Genomic DNA, 21,467 nt, shown 5'->3' on the forward strand with positions numbered 1-21,467 from the left:
GATCTACAGAGTTCTACTCTCTCCCCCCACCCCTGCCTAAGTGAACCAGAGGGGTCCCGCCACCCACCACCCGAACCGGGGTGCAGACCACGGTGCTTTGGGACCCAACACACCCAGCACTAAGGAGCTGCTACTGTAAAGTGGATCCTCCACCTCTGTTCCGCTTCTGTCTTTGAGGGCGATCTTCCTGGGTGTGTGCGCGGGGGTTGGGTTGGGGGTCTTGGATGCATTTTTTTTTTTACGACAAAGAGGCCTTCGGGCTTTATGATCATCACTTTATTTATTTACATCCCCTATTTGCCCAAATTGGACATCCAACTGGACTACGCTTAACGACAAGGTTTGAATTTGCTTGTCTTCTATCCAAAAGTATATTTGTTGCACATCAGTAATTTCAAAGCTCTGGGCTGAGGAGGAGGAAGGATGGAAATGAATTGATTAGCAGGGGCCACGCAGAAGAAGAAGAAATTCACATACTAACCGATTCCAAAGACCTGTTAGTATGTCGTCGAACGTAAATGCTGGAGTCACTGTGACTAGTCCTGAAAAACAAACACACATGTTGAATTGGTTGCCACCAGGAGCTCCTCACGGCTCAGTCGTACGGTCACCCCCATCCTAAGTCTCCCACAGGTGGATTTAGGCAAGCTAGGAATTCAGACCCAGCAACGGAAAGGAGAAATTTTATCCAGTATGCCCAGTTGGGGTGGGGTGCGCTCACAAATAATGGGATGGATATTAAAGATACACTGTGGCCTCATCTACAAGAGAAAAAAAAAAAAAACAGTGAGAAAGAATTTTAAATAGAAAACAGACCACGATTTTTTTTTTTTTAAGTGCCAGGGCTTCAGGGAGGGAAGGGAGGTCTTTCTCCAAGCATCCTGAGATCTGGGAATTGCTGAGGGTCCTCTGCATGCTAATGGCAGATCGGGGCTGAGACCCGCTACCTGGACTCCTTCTCTAGGTGCTCCTTCCATGCAGGATGCTGCTCTCTGCTTGTCTAGCTCTTGGGTGCACCATCTCTTTTCCTTTCCTGCGCAAGGAGACTACTTTTCTGACTGTATCGTTGAGGCTGATGGGCAACGTGTCCCTGATGATCTACTAAAGCTGGTTCACCCAGGGCTGAGGCAAAAGACACCCAGCCAGTGGCCTGGGCTCCTGATTCACTGGCAACCTTAGCCACACATTTTACATCTGTGATCAGTTTTCCTTATCTGCAAAATGGGTCATTGTTCCCACCTCCACCACGTCATGGAGCTGTGGTGCTGGTGCTGAGAACAGAATACTCCAGGTACCAGCGGCCCTGTCTGGTGCTCAACAGGAGAACTGGGTGTTGGGTGTCAGACATAGTCATCTCAGCTTCCTTAAGGTAAAGCTACCATGTGGCATCCGGGGATCCAAGAAAAAGGCATGTGACCCAAGAGTTTATTTCCAGGGAATTCATCATTGGCAGCCTTGCTATTCCTGCCCACTGCACTGCCCTCCTGAAACTTCACCGACCTCTTCCCCTGCCTTGGGCATGTTTCCAGCTAACAGGTACTGAGTACCTATTATGTGCCAGGCGCTGGGTGAGGTCCAGGGAAATTTTAGTCCTGTCCTCAAACCAAAGCCTGTGCTAGTTTTCCCCAGCAGGTACCATAGCATAGAAACAAAACAAAATGCACTGCAAAGGAAAAAGAACCTCGAGTGCCTGGGACCCAGCACTGTCCCATGAGCATCGATCAGTTCATGGAAGTACCTGGAGATGCAGGTGAGCCCCACCTGCTTAATACCCACTAGTATTTTCTAGTAAAAAAGCACATCTGCATCAGGAAGGGCTCCTGCTCTTCCCCCGCCCTCTCTCGGCACACTTTCCCATAGGTGGTTTCTGAGTTCTAGTACCATCCAGAGGAGGCTCATCCAGGTATGCCTCCTCAACTTCATCCTCTCAGCAAGCATCATCAAGAGCCCTACTGTGTGCCGGCACGGGGCTCGGCACTGAGGGCCCGGCTCCTTGGGAGCCCAGCCACTGCAGGCTGAGAGGGCAATTCATCCATTTATTCATCCACCTGAAGAAGAGTTTTTACTAAAGGGCAGCTGCAAGCCAGGGGTGGTGCTAAATGCCAGGGCTGTGCTGCAGGCCCTCCCTGCCCCCAGAGAGCTGCCTCGCCGTCTAGGGTGAGAGCAGATGATAAATACGGCCTTACACAAATGATCAGAGAAATGACTATTTTGATAAATGTCATGAAGATAAAGAGTAGGAATCTTTATATGTTCTGAGAACACATAAAGGGGGATTAAAAATAGCCCAGAGGAATCTAAGAAGGCTGCCTGGAGGAAGTAGTAGTCGAGCCGAAACACAGCGAAGTAAGACAGGGAACAGGCAGGGGACAGAGGGTCCTCAAAGGCAAAGGAGCTTGGGAGGCATTCAAAGATTTCAATGAGGGACACCTGGGTGGCTCAGTGGTTGAGCATCTGCCTTCGGCTCAAGTCATGATCCTGGGGTCCTGGGTTCGGGCTCCCTGCATGGAGCCTGCTTCTCCTTCTGCTTGTGTCTCTGCCTCTCTCTGTGTCTCTCATGAATAAATAAATAACATTAAAAAAAAAAAATCTCCACGAAGGCCAAGGTGCTTGGCAGGTAAGGCAGGTGACCAAGAGTAGATCCAGATGCGTCTGGAGAGACAGGTGTGGGAGGTCCTGCACGCTCTGAACAAGACCAGCGGGAAGCCCCAGGGGTGACCGGGTCAGGGTACGGCCAGGAAAACATGCTCTGTCCGGCGGGGAGGTGCCCAGGGCTCAGCCTTGTTCAACAGCATTGGGCCAGGCAACGACTTCTCTGAACTCACTTTCTCGGCCATCAAAGGGGTGGTGGCACCTGCTATGGCACAGGAGAGGGGCTCCAGGGGTCCTCGCTCCTTCCCTCCAAGGAGCACACCTCTGCGCCACCTGCTTGCAGAGGGCATGTGGCTTTTCCCGCAGCGAAGACGCTCTGTCCTCTGTAGAGCTGTGCCCGGGGTGGCCGGGAGGCCGCGGGAGGGGGCCCGCTGCTTGCTCTGGGCACATCTGCCTGCAGAGCCGTCAGGCCGCTGCCAGGAAAAGCCAACCGGGCCTCCGTCCCACACCCACCCAGAGGACCTATCCTTTTCCACATTTACCCGCTTGTCTCATCTTCACTGGGACTGGTTTCGCGGGCGCATCTGCTGCAGCCAGTACGCACGATGCTCCAGCCAGTGCTCCCCCTGCTGCCCCCAGACCCCCCCACATCTGCCCAACACGTCCAGAGGTGCCTGCTGTTTGCTCAGGCTGTTTCTTCCACCCGGAATGCCTTCTCTCCTGCTCCCAAATCCCAGTCCCGCGCTATCCCTCGTGCTGAGCTCCAAGGCCATCGCAGCCCCCAGGCGGCCCGACCCTCTCCACCCGCCTCTGAGGGCCTCTGAGGGCCTCTGAGGTCTGAAACCTGCGCTTGCCTCTTGAACCCAAGGAGCAACCCTCACGCCCAGCACAGCAGAGGGGGCACGCCTGCATGTCATCTCTTCCCCAGGGGACCACCCCAGGAGCACTGCCAACGACCTGCTCGGGGAGGAGACGGGAGCCTGGACCACCTGCCTGCTAAGCCACGGATGTCTGCCGGACGGTCCCCTCCAGGTCTCTGCAGGGACAGGGACTCGGGGAGTCCCGGGCGAAGCGGGCGGTGGTGTTTCACTGTGCCTCGCCCCTCACCTGGGCCCCCATCGAGGCTCCTTTTGTCCCCTGCAGCGCAGGTGCAGAAGCAGAGCGCAGGGCAGGTGGAAAGCAGGGCCTCCGTGCCCACCGTGGTGATGTGCAGTCCCTCCCACCTGCCTAAGGCCCCGCTGTGAGAATTCATGGGGGGACTAGGGGAAATGCTGGAAGCATTCAGGCATTAAATTCAAGGTTCAATAATGACCTTGGTGGCCCTGAATGATAAGGGGGAGAAAGCAGGATCTGCCCTTCGGCAGCTCAGTGATCTCCCCGGGGCGACTCCAGCTCCCCCGGCGCCCTCAGGAGCGACAGAGCAGATGTGCACTAGAAGCTTCCTGCACGTAGTTAAAGCCCATGATTCTCTTGCTTCCTCCTCCTCTGAGGCCAGTCAACCCTCCTCACTTCCCTGGACCCCCATTAATGTCCAGCTTCTGTGTGACATTCGTGAGGATGAATCTGCTTCTGGTCCCGGCACAGGACCCCTCGGCCAGATGAATTCTGTACGAACTATGAAGCCGTGTTTCCCTTGCTGTCTGCTCCCACCCCTGGGCCCCCCCTCACCCCCCGAATCAGAAACCAAGAATGGAACGAGTTCAGGGACTAACTCTCTAGCTGGGTCCCCAGGGTAAGAAGATAGCAACACAATACCTGGAGAGGACTTTGTGATCACCAGTGTCTTCTTCTAGGTCATCTGAGGATCGGACGGTGCCGGGTGCTATAAATACTGAACTTTCTACGTGGTCCACATGCTTCCTTTTTTCCTTTTTTTTACTGCTGATTGATTCTCCCATTACCTTCTCTTCTAAAGAGTTTGCTAAGGTTCCAGAGTTTCCGAATTCCTGGGCCTTAAGGACAAGACAACCGGAATACAAGTCAGCCTTTCTCGCAGTGAGGTCGCGTGCCTGACGCCCCACCGCAGCGCTCCGCTCCACCTGGAGTCCAGGAAACTAGGGTGTCCCCTCCAGTCCTGCCCGACCTGGGGTGTCCTTGCAGCACAGCTTGCCGTGGCAGAGAAGCCCACCCGCACTCGGGCTCCCTGGGCAGAGGGCAAAGGCCACAGATTATAAAAACAGCATGGATTTCAGAGTCACTACGATCTGGTTTCGAATCCTGAGTTAGTCACCTTATGCAACCGACTTTATTTCTCTCACTCTCAGTCTCATCTGTCAAATGGGTATAATAATTATCGACCTTCTGGGGCACTTGGGTGGCTCAGTTGGTGAAGCATCTGCCTTTGGCTCAGGTCATGAGGTCCTGGGATCAAGTTCTGCGTCGGGCTCCCTGCTTCTCCTGCTGCCCCCTGCTTGTGCTCTCTCTCTCAAATAAGTAAAATCTTTAAAAAATAATCATCAACCTTTTTCTCACTATACCACGGGGTTTCCCATAATGGATGTCCTGTACAGTGGGCAATGCAACCATCACCCACTTAAACAGAGGAGCGGATCCTGGAAGCCCGGTAGGCCAACAGGTGCAAAGGTGGCCCCTGAGCTGGGAGAGGTACACACACAGGCAGACCTGTAGCTTGTGGGGTGACAGCTTCCCTGTGCCTTTGGTGGCACAGAGCAACATCTCTAGCATTTATTTGACAAGGAAGATTCTTTGACCAATGTCCACAACCAGCATTCGGAAGCCCATTGGCAATGCTCCCGAGTGAAATTAAGAAGCCGAGGAGCACGGGAGTTGTTGGAGCCACCTCCCAAGAGTCCCTTAAGGGGCTGGAAGAGTCTGCTCAACAGGTGTCAGAATACGAGTAGAGTGGCCAGCTGGTCACACCCCAGGAGAACAAGGCTCCGAGCAGGAATTAAAAATGCTCCTGAAATGCTGGTCCTTCCCCTGTCACCCACGGGCCAATGCTACCTTTTCTGCAAGGTGAAATGAGAAGAGGGACCTTTTTTTAAAAAAAAAAAAAAAAAAAGAAACGAAGACTAAGAGAACAAACTTTCCATTTTCTGGTGCTGTTGGAAGATTTCTTTTTCTTTTTCCTTTTGTTATGTTTCAAAGAAGAGCCAAGTATCAGAGAAATGCTCCCATGTCATCTTATCTGCCTGGAGGCAAGACTCACAGGCCCCGCCTGTCATCCTGGGCCACAGGCCATCCCTCTGCTCACCCATAAGACTTCTAGGGGTGCTTGGGAGCAGTGGGTGCCTGCCCATTGGATGGGCGAGAGCCAGAGGGGGCAGGCCAGAGTCCAGAGACGCAAACGGTGGCTCGCTGGTCCTGAGATCCAGGAATGAAGTTCTCCCCAAAAGCTCATGCTCAGCTCAGGGGAAGGTAGATTCAAACCTACATCTCCCAATCTCATTCCCAGCCCAAGACTCGTTCAGCCACACCCCAAATCACCTGCCCACAGGCACACATACCCACACCACCTGCTTTTGGCAAATGACTTCTCTCTTTGCAAAGCAGAAGAGAATAAAGTGACGTCTGCATTTCTGAGGCCGCATTCCGTCTGCCCAGGGAGAGGAAGTGAGCGGCTAATAAGCCACATTAAATAGCAGAGATGCAACTAAGGCTTCCTTCCTGCCACCCACCCAGTCCCCTTTCTTTTGTCCTAAGAGATCTTCTGTCCCTTAACAGTCCGGCGAATTGCTGTAGCTATTGTCATGATCCGCCAACCTGGGGATCCCAAGACCTGATCTCACTGCAGGACATTTCTACCCCACTGGATCATGGGGTCTCCTGCTGGAAAAGCCTGCTCGGCTGGGCTGGCTTCCAACGTCACAGACAGTGGGTGGGTGGTGGTGGGCGCCCGGGACCGGGTTCCTCTCCCTGGCGGCAGGAGGAGCAGATGGCAGGTGGGTCCTGGCACCTGCAGGACTACCCTCACTTCTCTTCTCTGTCCGAAGACGGACATAATAGGGGTGATCCCAAAGGGCCAATGGCTCCTGCGATGCTTGCTTCTAGGCTGTCACTGTCCGAGAATTCTGCTCCACCCAGTGCATTTTCTGGGGTTGGCAAACTGGTAAGAGCAAACTTCCACTTCTAGCCTATCTAAATCCTAAACGTTGGGGTGCCTGGGTGGCTCAGTGGTTGAGCATCTGCCTTCAGCTCAGGGCATGATCCCTGGGTTCTGGGATCGAGTCCCGTATCGGGCTCCCCGCAGGCACCTGCTTCTCCCTCAACCTATGTCTCTGCCTCTATGTCTTTCATGAATAAATAAAAATAAAATCTTAAAAAATAATCCTAAATGTTTTAAGGCTACTGATAATGCCCCTTTCTCTTGCAGCCCTCCAGATGCAAGGATTTCTCATTCCCCTGAGCACCTTTCAGCCCCTCACTCAGCCTTGACTCTCCCCTGCCATGAGCCAGAGCATTGTCTTTATCTTGGGGTTCACTTTACCCTACATCCACCTTACACCCCCACACCACCATGCAATCCACCTTTGTCTCCCGCACTGCAAGCCCTGCCAGGCTGCTCTCCAGAATTTGAAGCCAATACACAGATGCTCATTCTCTCCTGGGAGAGAAAAATCACAACCACCAAACCAGGGTAGCAGAAGAGTAGAGCGCTGTCACGTGTCCCTGACTATGGAGGAGAAAGCAACTGTTCTGCCTGAGGAGAAGCTGGGCAGGCTCCTGGGAGGAGGTATTGTTGGCATTGGGATTTGAAGGGGCACAAGTGCTGGCCAAGTGGTGCCGGAGTGGGGCAGAGCAGAGTGTGGAGTGCCTGAGAGTTGGGCAGGGGGGTGGGGGAGGGAAGCCAGTTTGGCTGGAGGGGAGGGGAGGGAGAAGATGGCAGGGGCCCCTGCACCCTCTCGCTGCCCACTCCCGTGGCCCCTCGAGCTGCTGAGCTCAGTGAACTGGGAGCACCAAGCGGTGGCAAAGCATGTGCCCAGCTGCGAGAACTCAGAAGTGCCCTGTCCCCCACTTCCAAGCACAGGAGCTAGATAATTATACCAATGGGCCACCTTCAAAAATCAAGGCTGGGGTCAAAGGTGAGCTCACGTGGTTTTCTCAGGCCATCGCAGGAGGCGGGGGCTAGGGTTCACGGAGCACACGCTAGGTGTGGCTGCCAGTACCCCCGACAATGACCACGGCTGCTACCTCTCCCGGCCATCAAACATGACCCCCTTCCATCCTCTTGGCTGCCCGGGAGGCCCCGAGGTACTAAATCTCAGGAGTGCTCCTCTGGGGTGCTAGCCCTGGCCTTCCCGAGCTGGAGTGAGGGCCTCCTTAAAGTCTGGCCCGGGCCACCGGGCTGCTTCTGCTTCCCTGTTCCATGGAGGGGGACGAGTAGAGTCCTGGGGCAGGACTTAGGGTTCCCGAACCCGCCATCGAGTACCTGATGGCTCTCCACTGGGGCACAGTCGTCGGCCTTCCCCTCGCTGGCGGTCGTCTGGCGGGGACAGGGTGGCGGGTTCTGCGGCCAGTGTGGCGTCCTCCACACCCCCGTCGGGACAAGGCGCTGCGGGGATGCTGGCCTCGGGGACATCCTCCTCCGGCCCTGAGAAGCTGCAGCTACTCCGAGAGGCCTCAGCCTCCGCGGCCTCCTGGGCCTCGTCCCTGGCCCCCACGGCACACGGATAGCCCTCCGGCTCCTCGAGCTCCAGGTCTTCATTTTTCAAGTCCTCCACGCCCTCCGCATAGGCCTCTAAAACCGCAGCCAGGGGCACCTCGTAGTGCGGGTAGTAGAACAGGTCGTGGGGGATGACGGAGATCTTGGACAGGGGTGGAGAGGGCTTGAAGTCCAGGCCCTCCTCGCTGCGGCTGCACAGGGTCTCCAGGCTGTCGCTGCCTCTCAGGGGGTCAGGGGACAGCTCCCCCTCTGGCTCCTGCAGCCCCGGGGCCTCCCCGTTGTCCTCGCCCCGACGGCGCCGTGGGGACTTGCGCTTGGGCTTCTCGTACACCTCTGGCTTTTTATCCACCGGCGCCTCCCCTGGGGCTGGAGAGGAGCCCTGGTCTTCCTGCCCGGTGTCCCTGTGAGGTTCAAGGCCATCGGGCCTCTCTGGGGACTCGTCCGAATCTTTCCTCTGGTGCACAGACTTACTCCTCCTCTTCTCCGGTTTCTCAGCGTGATCCTCCAAAACCTCGTCCTCTGCTGGTTTTTTCTCATGAGGAGAAGGGACCTCATTGAAAGCCTGGCTGGTCGAGGCGACATCTATGAGGTCGCTGCTAAATTTAGAGGTTTTGAAGGGTATGCCCTCAAAATAGTCTTCCCCACCCATAGCTTCTACGGTCAGCAGCTTGACCTTGAACTCCAAGGAATTGGCCATGATGGTGTTGTCCTCAAGGGGTGAGAGGGGACAGCTCTCCTCCCCTGGGCTGCCCGCACCCTCTGGCTCCCCGTTCCAGGATGGAGAACTCTGGGAAGTCTGCGAATGATTGCTCTTGCCGTCCGCCAAAGAGACGTCACCCGGGGACTCATCAGAGGCTGCTTCCGCAATCTTGGGGGCCTCCTGTTGCGACTTTTCCTCAGCAATCTCAACTGCCAGGAGGTACCCATCCTGCTTCAATGAGTCCTTTGTCCCTCTCGGGCTCCCTTCAAAGCGAAAGTCATGACTGTAGAAAGGATCGTTACTGCAGGAAGCGTCCTTGAAGGTGTCGGCCTCAAAGTGCACGGTTTTCTTGATCGGCAATGAGTTGGACCTCCGGCTGTCCTTTCTCGATGATAAAATGGAAGATTCTGGAGACGGGTCGTTGGTGCTGCTGGCCTTACCTGGGTCCCCTTGCAGGGCCTGGTCGATGATCTGGTGCATGAACTCGGGGGCGCTGTCTGACAGCGCACAGCTGGACACGCCATCCTGGAAGCTTTCTTTCACGCTCTCGGGCTTGTCACAGACGAAGACTTTGGAGGGTGGTGGTTGGCTGGCTTCGTGGTTAATGGTGTAGGCCCGGTCCCCGTTTTCGGTCAGAAGGAAGACCGTGCTCTCCTGTTCAGAAGGAGTCTCTTTGATGCGGACAAAAGTGGATTCAATTGGAGCTTCTTTATCCAAATCCGAGAAATCCTCCTGCAAAAACACACGGGGCATATCGAAATCAGGGGAGTACTGACAAACAGTGTGCATCCCCCTCTCCTAAAACAAAAACCGACGTGGAAAAGCCACTTCAGAACTCAGGCGAAGTGTTCTAATTAAGAGACGCAGATGGTTGCTCTTGCTGAGATGTGGAGACACCAGATAAGTTAAAAAGAATATGTTTTTAAAAGCTATGGATACGAAGAAATGCTTACTTTGCTTCTGTCTAGTACCTACCACTACCTGAACTTAGAGAATGTATTTGCTCACTTGATAACTGTCTTGTCTCTCAGAACGAGGCTGTGCGAGGTCAGGGACCTCATGCATTCAGCTTACTGCTGAGCCCCCCTCTCCCACCCCCGAGGAAGCAGCGGGTGTTCAGTAAATTTTCTTTTTAATTATTATTATTATTTTTTTTGGTGTTCAGTAAATCACTAGTGAATTCAATAAAGATCTACTGTTACATTGTTGCTGTCACTAATATCATCTCAAGGTTGGGGACAGCATGGGTTGCAGGCTCAGTGGAGCTGTGGCAACTTCTGAAAGGTCTGATTCCCCTCCAAGTGTAGTCTGGGATTCTGAAAATAAGAGGGTGTGCTTCTGCACTGTCTTGTATCCTTTTTCACATTCTGATAAAACGCAGTAAACTGCTAACATGTTCCGGCCGACATCTAGAAGATCGTGTAGCCAATCCGTGTGCCAAGCAGGCATTTTAACCATCTCAGTGAAGTTTGGTTTCAGGGAAGATGTTTGCAAGAGGTATGGCTGTCCAACTTGCTATCTGCTTATAAATGGAAAGCGCCTTATCTAGGATCCTGAAATTAAAATGTGCCAAGGGGGGGTTCCCTAGGTGGCTCAAGGGATCCCGGGGTGGCTCAGTGGTTTAGCACCTGCCTTTGGCCCGGGGTGTGATCCTGGAGTCCTGGGATCGGGTCCCACATCAGGCTCCCTGCATGGAGCCTGCTTCTCCCTCTGCCTGTGTCTCTGCCTCTCTCTCTCTCTCTGTGTCTCCATGAATAAATAAAATCTTTTTTTAAAAAATAAATAAAACGTGCCAAGGCAACGCTCAAGGGAACTTGAGATCCAGTTTTGATCACTACTGCTCACTGCACAGAACCACACAGCCCGAACCCCAGCTTTGTGTGATGGCCAACAGATGGACACGTACGCTTTCCGCATCGAAGTAAAGGGAAACAAACCTACCGCTTCCAACTCCGGGAAATGTTCCAGAAACTGTGCCACGTAAGTCACAATAGACTGCTCGTCTGGCGTGTCAACCATGATGTCTGTCAAGAGAGACACAAGAGTTGGAAGGATGGTGAATATGCGATTTTTTAAACAGAATCAAGGGATGCTTGATAGAGAAGAGTCCCACAGACCTTTGAGGTTTTCTCTTTATTTTATACTTGAGGAGATTTAAACCCAGGGGGGATGAATCACTTGACTACAGTCTCACATCTGTCTGATGAAGAGCGGAGCTGGGATGCAGAATCCAGAGTTCCTCGTTCCCAAGACCTGTCCGTTACTCCCTGCTGTCCGAATCCCCCCACGGGGAGCAGTCAGCTCCCTGCCGACCCCATCAGCGAGTCTGCTGAGCCAGGCCCTCCGTCACTGCTGGAGGGAGTCCCAAACCAGCTCAAGCCACGCAGAAAGCGATCTGACAGAGCCAAGCGCCTTAAAAAGGTGCGTACTTCCCGACTCTGGTGTTCCACCCGTGGCGTCCGGTCCCGAGGGGCATGATGTGGGATGCACACTGGGCTCTACGCAGCAAGATGTTCGCTGCATGTTGTATGTAAACGTGACTACACCCAAAACAACCTCATGTCCACCAGGGGTAGGAGACCTAAGTCAATTTTGGTATGCCCACCGGATGGGCCATTGTGCAGCCATTAAAAATACATAACAATGACATGACAGCAACAGGTAAGGTGCTGCTGCCATAATTACAACAGTAAGTAAAAAAAAGCAAAATATAGACACAGGTGATGGGGATGAAGAGCACTGAGCAATGGTCAGAATTGTGGAATCACTGGATTGTACACCTGAAACGAATACAATGCTCTATGCTAAGTATATTGGAACCAAAATGAAAAACTTAATAAAAAAAAAAGTAAAATACAGAACCACAATTGATCCTTGAGCGACACGGTTTGAATTGTACAGGTCCCCTCATAGGCAGAATTTTTTTTTTTCAGTAAATACTATATAGTCCTGTAAATGTATTTTCTCTTCCTTAGGTTTTTCTGAATAACGTTTTCTTTTCTCTAGATTACTTTATTGTAAAGAACACAGTGTCTGATACCTATAACATACAGAGTTAAGTGTCCATGTTGTGGGGAAGGCTTCCAGTCACCAGCAGGCTATTGATGGTTAAGTCTCTAGGGGGTCAGAAGTTATACGTGGATTTCCAGCTGTGCGGCGGGGGGGGGGAGTCAGCAACCCCAACCTCTGCACTGCTCAAGGGTCAACTATGTAGACAGTTGATCTCAATTATGTAAAAAAAAAAAAATTGGCATGAGACGCATTGAAAAATACTAAGGGGTAGGAATATAGGAAATAGCAACATGACTTCATTAGATTTTTCTGTATTTTCCAAATTTTCCTACATGCGCATGCATGTATTACACACGTCACAAAAATAATTAACAGGGAAGAAAGAGAAAGAGAGAGAACCAGCACTACCTTCTGGCTCCAGGAGCCTGGGAATGTGAAGAGCCTCGTGTGCGATGCTAAAAGCCTTCTCTAGGTTTTCCCGCATGGAATCTTCCAGAGCCTGCTTCATGTCAACCAGGCTGGGGTCGATGGCCTTGATCACGGCCAGGAAAGCCATCCCGCTCCTCCAGCTGCCTGCAAAGTCCTGCACCGCCACGCCATACCTGCAGCAAAGCAGCCACGGTGCTTTGAGTGATGCAGGTCAGCCAACGGCCTGGACTCCCCTCCACAGTGAGCGAGTGGCACGGGGCAGCCTGCTGGCCTTCTGAGTGGGGCCAGGAGCTGCCGACTCGAGAGGCACTGAGTCCTGGGAGGGCTGGACCAGACCACCATGTCTCCATTTCCAGAGAAACAGAATAACATTAGAATAATCTAGAATAATAGAATAGAGGGACACCTAGGTGGCTCAGTGGTTGAGCGTCTGCCTTTGGCTCAGGGTGTGATCCCAGGGTTCTGGGATCGAGTCCCACATCGGGTTCCCACGGGGAAGCCTGCTTCTCCCTCTGCCTGTGTCTCTGCCTCTCTCTCTGTGTGTCTCATGAATAAATAAATAAAATCTTTAAAAAGATAGAATAATAGAATAGAAAGGTGAATGCTGCACCCAAAGGCAGATGAGGAGCTTATGTTCCCAGATTCCCAGGCATGTAAAGGAACAACTCTCCAAACTGGGCACTTTTCAGTGATGGTCAAAATAGCAAATCAGGGGATGGAGCCAGAAAGATCCAAGCTCACATCCCGGCCTCCCTCTGTGCTTCCCCAGTGCTGTGGCCTTGGGCAGGTCCCGTATCCTCTCGGGCCCTCAAGCTCCACAGGTGTAAAATGAGGACCACCTCACTACCACCTCTCTCTCACCTCTTCCCCACCTCTCTGTTGTGGGGAAGCGTTAGGTTCTGCCCACAAGAACGGCCACGGTGTGAGATCAGCCTAACGTGTGGCACACATCGCCCACAGAAGCCACCAACTAAGCGGCAACTAATGTTACTATTCACATAAATAGCATTAAATTTTTTATTTTTATTTTTAATTTATTTTTATTTTATTTTTTTTAGCATTAAAATTTTTAAAGCGAAGGACAAAGATAACCCTGCCTGGCACCCTGTGCTTTAGAATCCATCCCCTGCGATGCTGCCGATCTTCCAACTGTGGTCACTGACCTCTCTTAAAAAATAGTTTTATTTAGAAATCACTTGAGATTCCCAAGAAGCTATAAAAGTACGGAGAGCGTCTCTCAGTGTATCTTATGTCACGCAAGTGGATCGCCAGAAGCAGGGCTCCTGAACCCAGTCCACTGGGATCTCTCCAGTGTCATTCCCGTGGGGTGGGGGGCACATCCCACCAAGCTGCTCCGTCAAGTGCAGACGCCGCAGCCACCGCCACGACGGGATGGAGATCCCGAATCGTCTCACCATCTCAGGAACGCACGTTCTCCTTGACCGTCACCCTCCCTCCTGACTGTGCTCTCTCTTTCGGTTGATTTCTTTTTAAACCACATCTAAGGGTTGTCTACACTGATCAACTCTGTCATGATCAAAACCCCAAAGATCCAACTCTCTCCTATCTTCTTTTTTTCTTTTATCTTTTATTTCCATATACCGGGGAGAAGGGATCCGATGAGTAAGTGTTTTAAGGGCTGGTACCTCGCAAGGCGCTTTCACGAGCTTGCTTCACTTAATCTTAACTGTCCTGGAAGGCTGCCATTGGTTAAGTTTACCGTCTTGCAGATGCGGCCGTGACACACCAGGAAGGCCCCCAGTGTGTGCATGGCAGGGCTGGGTGGCCTCACAGCGGAATGGCTCTCATTACACGTGGCCTAGCTTTCCAGACATCCCTGCCCACGGCCCAGGCCCCAGGGGCTGTCAGCTGGCTGCCAGTACAAGACCTGATATAAAATTGCAGAGACCCCAATTGCTGGCACGGGGTCACAGAGCAGCCCAGGACCTTTGCTCCAGCTCACCTGTCTGGGTTTTGGAAAGGCCAGCCCTAACCAAGCACGACACCGCCTTTATCATTACTGGTGATTATTTAAGTAGGTACAGACTCTGAAAGATGCCCTGATGTGCATGTGTTGAGGATCCAAGAGCCTTTCTCACTCTGGCATTTAATGGGGTGAAGCCCCTTTGATTTGTACTCAGATCTTCCTATCCGTTTCCTGCAAACCAAACGGTGTGCAGATATAGCTTTGTGTGTCCAGAAAATAAACCGTATGGTGCTCTCTGCTCTCGGAGCCCATATGAAGCGACAGGCACATAATATATGCTGGTGACCCCTTCCCCTGCCACCGCCTCCCACCCAGGGAAGCCCCCCACCCTCTGCCCGACAATAGCATGTAGTTGAGGGGAGGGGGAGCGGACGGGATGGCTTACTTCCTCGTTTTCCTCTGCACCCACGCCAGCAGAGTCCTGATGGCCTTCCTCTGATCTTTCACCGATACCGCCATGCTCCTCTCTGCGGTGGGCGTGGGTGGGAAGGAAGAGTCTGAGTCTGTACCCCCTGAGCCAGGTGACAGGCTGGAAGATGGAGAGTTTCTGCTGAGATTGCCCGTGAGCTCCTTAATCTGGAAGGAAAATGGTATTTCAGGCCCTGGAGACAATCCCAGTGCCAACCCTTCTCTGACCCATGGCCACAGGGAGTCTGGCTGGAGGGACCAGCTCACACCCAGCTGCTTCTCCACACAAGGACAAGGAAGCACCTGTGATGGTCGGGCTGTTTTATGTGGCTTGTGGTCCATGCAGACATTCACAGGAAGCTCCTCTCTTCCTGGAGTCTCTCACTTTTGGCGCTTTGGCCACGCACACACAGTCTTCCTTCCACAGACCCGCTTCTGCATACCCCTTTCCTCTCATGGCCTATGGGCTCCAGAATGCATGATGCTGTTTCAAGCCCCATGCCTGTGTTCATCCTGGTCCTGCTGCCCAGATGTTCCTTTGCTCCATCACCCAATTCCTGGCAACTCGAAATGTGGCTCCTATCGTGTGGCTCTTGCAAGAAATGCAGAAGCCCAGGCCCTGCCCCAGACTTACAGAATCAGAACCTGCATTTCAACACCACCCACGGACAACCTATATGCACAGGGTAGTTTGAGAATTGGCCTAACGCACTCCTGCTCATCCTTCAAAACCCAGCTCTGGTGTCACTTCCTCCGGGAAGTTTCCTCACTCACATAGTTGCTCCTCCTCAGTATTCTAGCAACACTCCGCTCATACCTTGATCAGAACCTGCACCACACAGTCCTATAACTCGGGCCTGCCTTGTCCGTGGTCCCAGAGAGTCACAAGAGGAAGAGTGTGTGTGTGCAGAGCCTGGCACATAGGAGAAACTCAACAGACATTTACTGAATGAATGAATGAATGAATGAGTGAAGAGCTGGGGGGGGGGACTTAAGGCCTTGACTTTTTACACATTTTCAGAGTGTTTCCAGCATCCATCGGAGAGTTTAATAAGACACATTAGTACCTGAAGCCTGTATATAACAAGGGGCTTTCCTACATAGCTGACCACTGCTCCCATTTCGCAGATGTGGAAACAGAGGCTCAGGGAGCCAGCCTTTGGTTTTTTTAAGTCCAAGGCTCACACAGAACTGGATCTGTTGTCTCTAAACCTTGCTTGTACATGCTCCTCTCAGCAACACAAGCACTGGGACAAAAGCCGCAGCAAGTCACCCCTCTGCAGGTCACTGTTCCTCTCGGCAGGGCCGTTAAATAATAAGCCATGACTTTCTGTTTCAGAAAAGGAGACTTTAGAAGACGAAATGTCAGCTTACTCCCTCCTACTCAGGGGCAAGAACTCGAGCTGGTTTTAAATGCCACCCTCAGACTCCAGCCACAGATCCTGTCCTTCCCTATAAAACCCACGTTTCCAAACCCAGGCTGACGTTGCCAAGGCTGGAGAGCACGGTCTCAACCTATCACGTATGCCTCTTCCCGCAACCCTCTTTCATTCCGTCTGTGCTGTGCATGAGTCACTTTAGGATAAGTAACTCCAAGCTCAGTGTTTGGGCAGAAGTGTTTCCCTGGTTCTTGTGATACTTTATAACAAAATTATTTTCTGCGACAAATATTTAACTCTCTAAGTCCCAAGGGGATGGCTCGACTCCTCTGGAGAACCGAGCTCGTGTCACTATATTAAAATCACAGGGACCCAGATCAGTGGCAACCAGATGGCCTCTGGTGTTTTTGCAAGCAACAGAAAAGTCAAAATCTGTCGGAAACAAGATCTCACGGGGTCCCTGGACGCGGCCCCACGCTGTTCCGCGGGCACTAACCAGGCTCAAGGAGATCGTTACTGTGTGTCATGGAAATCACTTTACCTGGAAGAAGAGGATTATGTTCCATATCAGCCCAAGAACCAAAGAGGGGTTGCCATCTGCTATTTCTGCTGCGTCGATGCTAACCAGTTTCACCTGGAGAGAAGCAATTTATGAGCTTAACACGGGGAGGTCAAGTAGGTGCTGGTTTTCCGATGCCCTCGCAGGCCTCTTGCTCTTTCTCATCTGTATCGTTTGGGGCTGCCCAGGGCCCCTCAGGGACCCCAGCATGCAAGACGTATGCAGATGAGTTTCATAAACAGGTACATAGTACTTACCAGGGGCAGACACTACCCTAGGCTCCTTGTACGGATTGACTCAGTTCAACCTCACAACAACCCCACAACGTAGGTACTTCTATTATCTCTGTTTCAGGTGAGGAAATTTCACCGAGGCCAAATGTCACGCACCCGGGACACACAGCCAGGAAAGGGCTCAGTCATTCTTTTCAAGGGGAGATGGTAAGTGCCCACTGGGTCTGTCTGTATGCTACACTAATGCCACCAAACCTCCAGATTTTTTTTTAAAGATTCTGTTTATTTATTCATGAGAGACACAGAGAGAGGCAGAGACACAGGCAGAGGGACAAGCAGGCTCCCTGCTAGGAGCCCGGTGCAGGACTCGATCCCAGGACCCCGGGGTCATGACCTGACCCAAAGACAGATGCTCCACCACTGAGCCACCCACGTGCCCCCAAACCTCGAGATTTAACACATTTTTGGACAAACACAGAGCACTAACACAGGCAGTCAGGAAGCACAGATGGATAAGACCGTTACCATTGCTGGTTAGAAACAGCATGTTGGGGAGGCGCCCAGGTGGCTCAGCTGGTTGAACACACAACTCTTCATTTTGGCTCAGGTCAGGAGATTGAGCCCTGTGTGGGGCTCTGCTCTGGGCATGGAGTCTGCTCAAGATTTCCTTTCTCTCTCTGCCCCTTGCTGCCTCCCTCCCTCATCTCCCTCTGTCTCTTTCTGGGGGGGGGGGGAGAAGAAATAGTGTGTGGGGATAAGGCTTACACCCTGAGTTTCTGCATCATTACAAAATATCCTGCTTAAATTGCATCTATTATAGAAACCTTTAGGGGATTAACGTATTTATTGAACTATGTTCTGACCACAGGATGATGCTTTCAGTGAATCCCTAAGGCACTGGTTTTCTTTTCTTTTTTTCAGTTGTTTTTATTTTTAACTGTTTTAAAAATATTTCATTTAAATTCAATTTACCAACATGTAGCATAACACCCAGTGTTCATCCCATCAAGAGGCACTGGTTTTCAAAGTGTGCTCTCTGGGCCAAGGGCAACAGCATGGCCCGTGATTTGGTTAGAATGCAAATTCTCTCCTAGTCCCCCTGAATCAGGAAGGCCGAGAGTAGGGCCCGGCCACCTGCATTTGAACCAGCGCTCCAGGTGGTTGTCTGATGTGCACTCAGGTTTGAGGCCCACAGGCCCACTGGCTCAAACAGAGTCTGAGCACACAGATCGGGCACCTGCGTACTTCTGTCAAGGGTTGGAGATAAACTCAAGAGTTTGGGAGCCACACTGGCCTCTGGCACATTTGCTTCTTCCTTTATAATTCCTTTACAAAAGTAAAAACCATACTTCGGGGGCAGAGGAGAAATAAAGGCGGTCAAGGTCTCCTCTCAAATCCACCCTGCAAAGTCCTGCCAGGAGACTGGCAAGCAAGCACGAGGAGGGCATCTCGCACAAATGCCCCTTTCTCCCTTTCCCTCGGGTCTTCTGCAACTGTTCCACCCTCATCTCAGATCCTATCAGTTTGTCAGGGGTTTCTGACAACCCCACCCGTAGGGCCCGGCTCTCCTAACCTGGGGGAGAGGCTCCCGAGCTCCCTGGCTCAGGTCGCTCTTGCAGAGGGTATGACTCGCTCCTCGCCGGCAGGCTGGAGCCAGGAAGGAAGCTGTCGATGTTGTGAATAACACGGCAGATCAAATTCAGGCCCAGGGTTCCCTCCACACCTGTCCCCCGGGATGGATCACCTGCCATCGGCGGCCTGCTGTCTCCTGAGCCCCTGCGCTGACAGCCCCCTCCGTCCTGGAGGCTCATGCACTCGTTCGGGTGTGGGGAGATTAAAGCGGTCAAGGTGACCATCTCTGCCTTCACTCCCACCTGGAGGAAGCCGAGCGTGGCTCTTGGAGCTGAGCTTTACGGGAAACCTTCCAAAGCCAGAAAATGATAGGGCTGCCTTGTCGGGAGACACTGGTCCACACTGGTGACCGGCCCCGGAGGGTGACCGAGGCCAGGCCTTCCTGCCTTAGCTGTGGCTTCCCCAGTGCCACACCTGTGCGGGGCTGGTCCTACCTGCACGGCCCACCAGCCTGGCTGCCCACTGCTGGCCACTGCTGTTCGCCCCTAAGGGATCGTGACCACCCAATCCCGCCTCCCGTTTGCCCCTGGCATGACATGCACCTTGCTGTCCACCTGAGGCCTCTTCCATCAGACCCTAAGCTCCTTGAAGGCGCCGACATGCTTCTAATGCAGCTGTGTGTCCCCAACGATGAGCACAACCCCAGGCCCATGGAAGACACTTGGTCAAGATGCCCCCAAGGGCTGCTGGAAGCAAACCCACTATCTACGGTGCCTATATTCCAGGCCCATCAACGCGGGGCAGCTGACGCAGCAGGAAAGTGGTTAGGGGTCAACCAGCAGGGAGGAAGAGCGATGAATATTCCAGGTATCTGTTCTAAGGTTCTATGTTATCAGAGGAACAATGGCCCCTTTGAGATGAGAGGGGACACTGCTCGGTGCTCCCTTCCAGGAGCAGAGATGCAGGGGGCAGGGAAGTGGTCAGAGCAGGTGTTCACAGAGCCCTCGCCCAGGGCCGGGGCACTTGGTTAAACTCCACCGGGCTGGGCACACTTGATCCTCAAGACTCTGAGCTATGGCGTGGTGCTTTTATTATTTCCATTTTATAGATGAGGGAACTGAGGCCCCGAGAGTCGGCCTAATTTTCCCAGGTTGGAAGCCTGACACGTGTGCGCCAGGACCTGTGCTCTGAACCGCACAGAGGCACAGAGGCCAAGGTGAGGCCAACGCTGGGGACAGGCCAGCCATTTTCATGAGTATGTGATGTACTTTTTGAAAAAACAGCCTGGGGAGCCTAGGTGGTTAGGCTGGTTGAGTGTCCGACTAGGGATTTCAGCTCAGGTCATGATCTCAGGGTCGTGGGATCAAGCCCCATGTTGGGCTCCGTGCTCAGTGGGGAGCCTGCTTGAGATTCTCACCCTCACCCTTTGCCCTTCCCCGCCCCAAGCGTGTGTGCCCTTGCTCTCTCTCTAAAACAAATAAATCTTTAAAAAAAATCCCGGCTTTATTGAAACATAACTCACATTGCATTCCATTCACTCGCGTATGGTATATCAGTCAACGGTTCTGGCTTACTCTTGGATGCATGCACCACCCGTCACCACAATTTGAGAATATATTCATCACCTCAAAAAGAGAACCCATGCTCTTTAACTATCACCATGTCCCCCACAAACTTAAGCAGCTATGAATCTATTTTCTGACTTGAAGTTCCCCAGTGTTGGACTTTTCATAGTAACGGAATCAAAGGAATAAGTGCTCCTCTGTATCTGACTTCCTTCACGTGGCATCATGTTGCACCCCATTCTTTTTTTCATGGCTGAATAATATTCCATTGTGTGGATAGACCCTATTTTGTTCATCCATTCACTGGCTGATGGATACTTGAGTTGCCTTCACTTAAAAAAAAAAAAAAGATTTATTTATTTGAGAGAGAGAGAAAGAGAGAGAGAGAGAGAAGGGGGCGGGGCGGAGGGAGAGAAAGAATCCTAAGCACATTCCACACTGAATGTGGATCCCAACACGGGGCTCGATTCTAGGACCCCAAGCTCATGACCTGAGCTGAAATCAAGAGTCAGCCGCTTAACCCACTGAGCCACCCAAGGCGCCCAAGTTGCCTCCACCTTTTGGCTGTTGTGAATGATGCTGCTGTAAACTGCCCTATGCCTTTTGGCTGCCACCATCTGAACTTCCTCCTGTGTCTGGAGCTTTCCCCACAGTATGGCAGGCGGAGCCTACCTCTTTCAGAAGCCAAACGTGCTTTCCCTCCTTCGTGGCAGTGGAGACATGGGTGGGATCCAGGCATGGGAGCCCAGGCCTTCGACTCTCAATGTGTAACACTGAGAGTTCAGGCGAGGGGCTGTGACGGGGGCAGGAATGTCCTTCTCCCAGGGGCAGTGGCAGCCCTGTGCACACGGGTCCCTGTCTTCTGGGGAGGCGGGCTCTGCAGTGGTCCTGGCACCTCGCATCCCTGGATTCCCTCCCCGACTCCTCAGTCTAGCAAGACATTCTGTGCGCTACTCGGCATCCCTTCAACACTTTCCTTTCCTGCGTACGGCAGCCCAGGTCAGCCTCTGTTGCTTACCATTAAGAAGCCCGGGTGAGTCACACTTGATGAAGTTCTACCGCACGCGCCAACACACCGGGCAAGCCGAGGGCTTTTTACCTCTGGTGAAACTTAATGGAAGAGGAGCTCTGGAAATTTCATCCCTCCAAGACCATCTCATCCCACTTTTGTTTTTTTTTGTTTTTTTTTTTGTTTGTTTGTTTGTTTTCATCCCACTTTTGAAGGACATGAAGCAGAGCTCAAAACACAGAGCTAACAAATCTAGAACGTTACTTGCTAAGAGAAAGCCCCCCAGTGCAGCACACTCTCTGCACTACGATTCAAAGGGATAAAGAAGAAAACGTGAACTGCTGATGGCCGGGGGTCCGGCCTGCTGGTCTGCCCTTCCCATAGCTGGGTGCCCCCCAG

General features: G+C 52.5%; 1 protein-coding gene across 4 annotated transcripts in view; it reads right to left on the bottom strand.

Moving 5' to 3' along the window:
- CLMN (calmin) overlaps positions 1-21,467 on the bottom strand; it is a 115,326-nt gene that overhangs the window by 12,241 nt on the left and 81,618 nt on the right. Inside the window, exons 5-12 of one of the 4 annotated variants that reach the window (XM_038545648.1) lie at positions 16,672-16,764; positions 14,729-14,919; positions 12,336-12,529; positions 10,857-10,939; positions 7,997-9,647; positions 7,451-7,464; positions 4,348-4,544; positions 482-542 (exon numbers count right to left, since the gene is read on the bottom strand). In XM_038545648.1, coding sequence (XP_038401576.1) covers positions 482-542; positions 4,348-4,544; positions 7,451-7,464; positions 7,997-9,647; positions 10,857-10,939; positions 12,336-12,529; positions 14,729-14,919; positions 16,672-16,764 — 2,484 coding nt within the window. Of the gene's footprint in view, positions 1-258; positions 543-4,347; positions 4,545-7,450; positions 7,465-7,981; positions 9,648-10,856; positions 10,940-12,335; positions 12,530-14,728; positions 14,920-16,671; positions 16,765-21,467 lie in introns of those variants that run through there. The other 3 variants (XR_005363730.1, XR_005363729.1, XR_005363731.1) reach the window with 3 other exon arrangements.

Source organism: Canis lupus, chromosome 8, assembly GCF_011100685.1.
Source record: "Canis lupus familiaris isolate Mischka breed German Shepherd chromosome 8, alternate assembly UU_Cfam_GSD_1.0, whole genome shotgun sequence".
NCBI classification, from domain to species: domain Eukaryota; kingdom Metazoa; phylum Chordata; class Mammalia; order Carnivora; family Canidae; genus Canis; species Canis lupus.